This window comes from Cotesia glomerata, linkage group LG7, assembly GCF_020080835.1.
Source record: "Cotesia glomerata isolate CgM1 linkage group LG7, MPM_Cglom_v2.3, whole genome shotgun sequence".
In the NCBI taxonomy this organism is placed as follows: Eukaryota; Metazoa; Arthropoda; class Insecta; order Hymenoptera; family Braconidae; genus Cotesia; species Cotesia glomerata.
This window is the reverse complement of record NC_058164.1, coordinates 12505601-12510132: the sequence shown is the minus strand read 5'-3', so window position 1 is coordinate 12510132 and position 4532 is coordinate 12505601. Positions and strand designations below refer to the sequence as shown.

Sequence of the window (4532 nt, the reverse complement as noted above, 5' to 3'; positions counted from 1 at the left end):
ACATAGTTGATCAGGATGGAAAATGAGTAAATTTTAGAGGTGAAACTATAACAATCAGACTTCACGTGAAAAGTTTATAAATTATAGGAATAGTTTTCGAGTCAAAAAGTGGTGCTGGATATAAAAAGACATTACCATGGATGAAATTTACCAGTCAGCGGATACATCGCAGACTATTAACACATCAGAACGCCCAGTTTCTAAAAACTCTCGGACTAAAATTACGTGGAAAATCTACAAAATAAATTGCTGCTGCTTAGCTTGTGTTATACCAAAACGTGACTCTTAAGAACTCTCTATAAATTTAATTGTAATACTTGGTAAGTCAACAGCGTGCATACGGTACAGATTTTCACAAAGATTCAAAGTATTACACACCAAGCTATATAAAAGGCGGTACTGTATACAAAGGCTCACCGTCTGGAGATAAGTACGGAGTAATAGGAGATAAACGCTACAAATAATGGCGGAAATTTTAAATATTCAACGACCAATCATATTTGATGACTCTATAGCTCATTGTGAGGTGCATGCGCATCAACCGTATGCGTCATCAACTCTAAACAACAACGATGAAGTGAGGATAACAATTCAAAATCAAAACTTGTGTATACTTCCAAGCAAAAGTATACTACATATCACCGGTAAATTCACGAAAAATGATAATACAGCTGTTGCTGATACAACTAAATTTGTAAACATGGGAATAGCTCATATGATCAAAGAGTTTCGACTAATAATAAATGGAGTTGAAGTGGATCGGAATAACAATGTTGGTATAACTAGTTTAATGAAAGGATATTTATCAATTAGCCCAAATCAATTGAGTATTTTGGAAAATGCTGGCTGGTTGATGGATAATGAGGTTAAGTTTACCGACAATGCAGGAAACTTTGACTTTATCATTCCACTTAATATTCTAAGTGATTTTGCTGAAGATTATCTTAAAGTTTTGATGAATGTTCAACTTGAGATAATTCTAACAATATCAAACAGTGATATAAATTCTTACATACAAACTGCTGCTGCTGCTGCTGCTGCTGAAGAAGTAAAAATCACACTCCAAAAAATTGAATGGATTGTACCATACATAACTCCAGCAGATAAGGAAAAAATTCAAACTCTGAATTACATCGCCAGTGATCCCACTATACCAATAAGTTTTCGAACTTGGGAATTGTATGAGTATCCTCTGTTACCTGCAACTTCAAAACATATTTGGGCAGTCAAAACCTCAACTCAGCTTGAAAAGCCACGTTACGTTGTTCTTGGATTCCAAACAGCAAGGAAAAATAATGCTCGGAAAGATGCTAGCAAATTTGATCACTGCAATTTACGAAACATCAAATTATTTCTAAATTCACAAAGTTATCCCTATGGCGACTTGAATTGAGATATACCTCACAACCAGTATGCTTTATTATACCATATGTACACAGACTTTCAAACATCATACTATAACAAAGAAGCCGAACTGCTCCTATCGAAAAAGAAATTTTTGGATCAAGCACCACTGTGTGTAATTGATTGCTCCAAGCAGAACGAAGCTATAAAATCTGGACCAGTAGACATTCGACTGGAATTTGAATCAGTTGATCAGTTTGCAGCCAACACAACAGCATACTGTTTAATTATTCACGATCGTATCATCGAATACAATCCTATAAGCAGCACTGTCCGTAAGTTAGTGTAAAAGAATGGTTGTTACTTTCAATCTAACACCAACTGTGCATTATATGCATGTTTGGAAATATGCATATAAAAATGCAAGGAAGGGGGAATGGGAACAGGCTGCGAGAGACAGAGACAGATTTAAAAAAATTGAATCTCACATCTAGCGTATATCATATGATTTAAAAAGTTTGATTTAACAAAAATTAGTGATTTATACAAGCATTAAATTAATTTTGCGCATTTTTATGCAAATTTTTTTTGCAAATTATTAACAATTGTTAGTGACTTATACTAGTATTAAGTTGTTATTTTGCAAATTATTTTTTGCGAATATGTCTCAACAAATAATAGAAGCTATTCACAGCCTGGTGAATACAGTGTCTGAATCTTATAACGATTTAAAATTTAACCAAGTGAGTGTTGAACAATGTGAACGGTGTTTTAATGTTTGCCAAGATACTATTAACTATTTTGATACTATCTTATCAGATCCGCAGACCAGTGTGTATGTGAAACGTAGTGTTAAAACACAGATTACCCTTCTGCATTGGTATAGTGAACAGTTTTTACTATTGAGTGGCCAAATTGCAGGTGGTGATTTAAATCAACAAAATAATTCTATTAAATGGCAAGATCTTGGAAATGCCTTTTCAAACAGCATTAAGACTGGCTCAGTTATTAACCGTACTCATAAAAATATCGGGGAATTTTTGACTTTTTCTAAGAATCTTGTTTGTGCAAAAGTTCAAGAAATGTTAAATAAAGTGAACAGTTTAAAAGTTAATGTTGAATTTTTTGGTAAATTTGAGATTCCTACCACCAACCGAGAAGAAATGAAATCATTCGTAACACAAAATCGTGAAATATTAGCATCTACAGATATTGCTGACTGGTATAGAAATCACGTATCCAATGCCTTGATAAGAAAAATTGAAGAATTCTGTCAAGAAAAATCCGGATGGCGTTTATCAGAAATCTCAAATTTAGTAATAACAATGTCAAAATATCAACCTCTTCATGCTGGAATCTCAACTTATGTGAGGATGCCCCAGAAGATAATCAACCGACATGCAGTTTTGAACATTGAAAATTTTGATGAATACTGCTTCCTGTGGTGTGTTGTAGCTGCTATTCACCCTCCAAGGACGGGTCACAGCAAAAGGACTACTTCTTATCCACATTTTAGTGAGGTACTTAAATACGATGGAATTAATTTTCCAATTCAAATTAAAAGATATTGCGAAATTTGAAAAAATGAACAATTTATCTATTAATGTATACGGTTTAGGATCAGATTTTTCTAATGAGAAATCTGATAAGAAATCTGATGAATGTGTAATAATTCCAGTCTATTTAAGTAAGTCTATAAATTCTGACATAAATTCTGATATAAAAACTATTCATCTTTTAATGATACAAAGTAATATAAATTTAAATATGAAAAGCGATGATTATGACGATTATAAACCGATTTATCATTTTGCATTAATTAAAAATTTATCAGCTTTAATAAGAAGTAGTGTAACAAAATCAGAAAAGAAACATTTCTTTTGTGAGCGATGCTTAAATCATTTTAAAATAAGAGAATCTTTTGAACGTCATAAAAAAGATTGTTTCAAAATTAATAAAGTTCACATGGTATTTCCAACAGAGGAAAATAAAATTTTAAAATTTAAAAATTTTCAAAGACAGGATACTGTACCATTTGTTATTTATGCAGATCTAGAATGTACACTGACACCTACCGATGATGATACAGATATTATATTCATATTCCTCATAGCATTGCATTTTACCGCTTTTGTAATTATGATAATAAATTATCGAAATTTGAAATTAATCGTTCAGAAAATTGCATTGACTGGTTTGTGGGTAAACTTAAAAATTTTGCAATTGAAGTAGATTCATATTTAAAAAATCCAATACCTATGAAACCTTTGACTAAACAACAATTAGAAGAACATAAACAGGCCAATATTTGTTATATTTGCGAAAAAAAAATTATAAATTCTCAAGACAAATGTTACGATCATAATCATTTTACGGGATATTACAGAGGACCTGCTCATTTATCGTGTAATTTAAATTATAAAAAATCACATACAATACTGGTAGTTTTTTCATAATATGTCTGGTTATGACTCTCATTTTATAATAAAATCTTTTAGTTAAAAATTTCAAAGGTACACTTGAATTATTACCAATCAACAAAGATCGTTATATTGCTTTTTAAGGTAAAGTACCTAGTAGTTGAACACTTCGAAAAATGGGACCAGTAGTTGAACAGACTTTTTAGAATCATTTTTATAAAAAATCTATGCATATATTATGAGTAATATGGGCAAGTTATAATTATTTAATGATACAGTAATTGATTTCTGTAAGTTTTTTTAATTATAAATCAAAAAAATTATATTTTTTTTAACTTTAAAGTTGACATGTTGAGAATAGCCGATAGATGCTACTTTTTTTATGAAAAGTGTACTAAACGGTAAACCGAACAATCATTAAAAAAAACTGTATACCATCATTTTAAGTAAAAAAAATTTTACCACCCAACAAAATAGTCTTTTCTAAATAATATATATTTTTTGCAAATAGATAAACTATTATTTTTATATTAAATTTAAGCGTTCAACTATACCTCCCAATGCTCAAAGTGAGGTACCCAAAACTTGAAACAAGGTGGCGTTACGTGCGTTCAAGCTATTGGGTCCATGTTATTTCTGCATTGGCAGCAGTAGGTTGAACAGCGTAAAAGCTTATTTTAGTGTAATAACAAATAATTTCATTTAATTATTAATTTGTTAAAAAAGATATACAAAAATAAAATAATATTAGTGATTCATCAACAATTA

At 30.8% G+C, this 4532-nt stretch overlaps 1 protein-coding gene across 1 annotated transcript; it reads left to right on the top strand.

Moving 5' to 3' along the window:
• The first annotated feature begins 463 nt into the window (after positions 1-463).
• On the top strand, positions 464-1393 carry LOC123269261. Its single transcript, XM_044734856.1, has one exon. The coding sequence runs from the start codon at positions 464-466 to the stop codon at positions 1391-1393; it is 930 nt and encodes a 309-aa protein (XP_044590791.1).
• Positions 1394-4532: the final 3139 nt, after the last annotated feature.

What these genes read in the sequence shown, in the direction of transcription:
- LOC123269261 (XM_044734856.1), top strand. Translation starts at nt 464, where the DNA reads ATGGCGGAAATTTTAAATATTCAACGACCAATCATATTTGATGACTCT.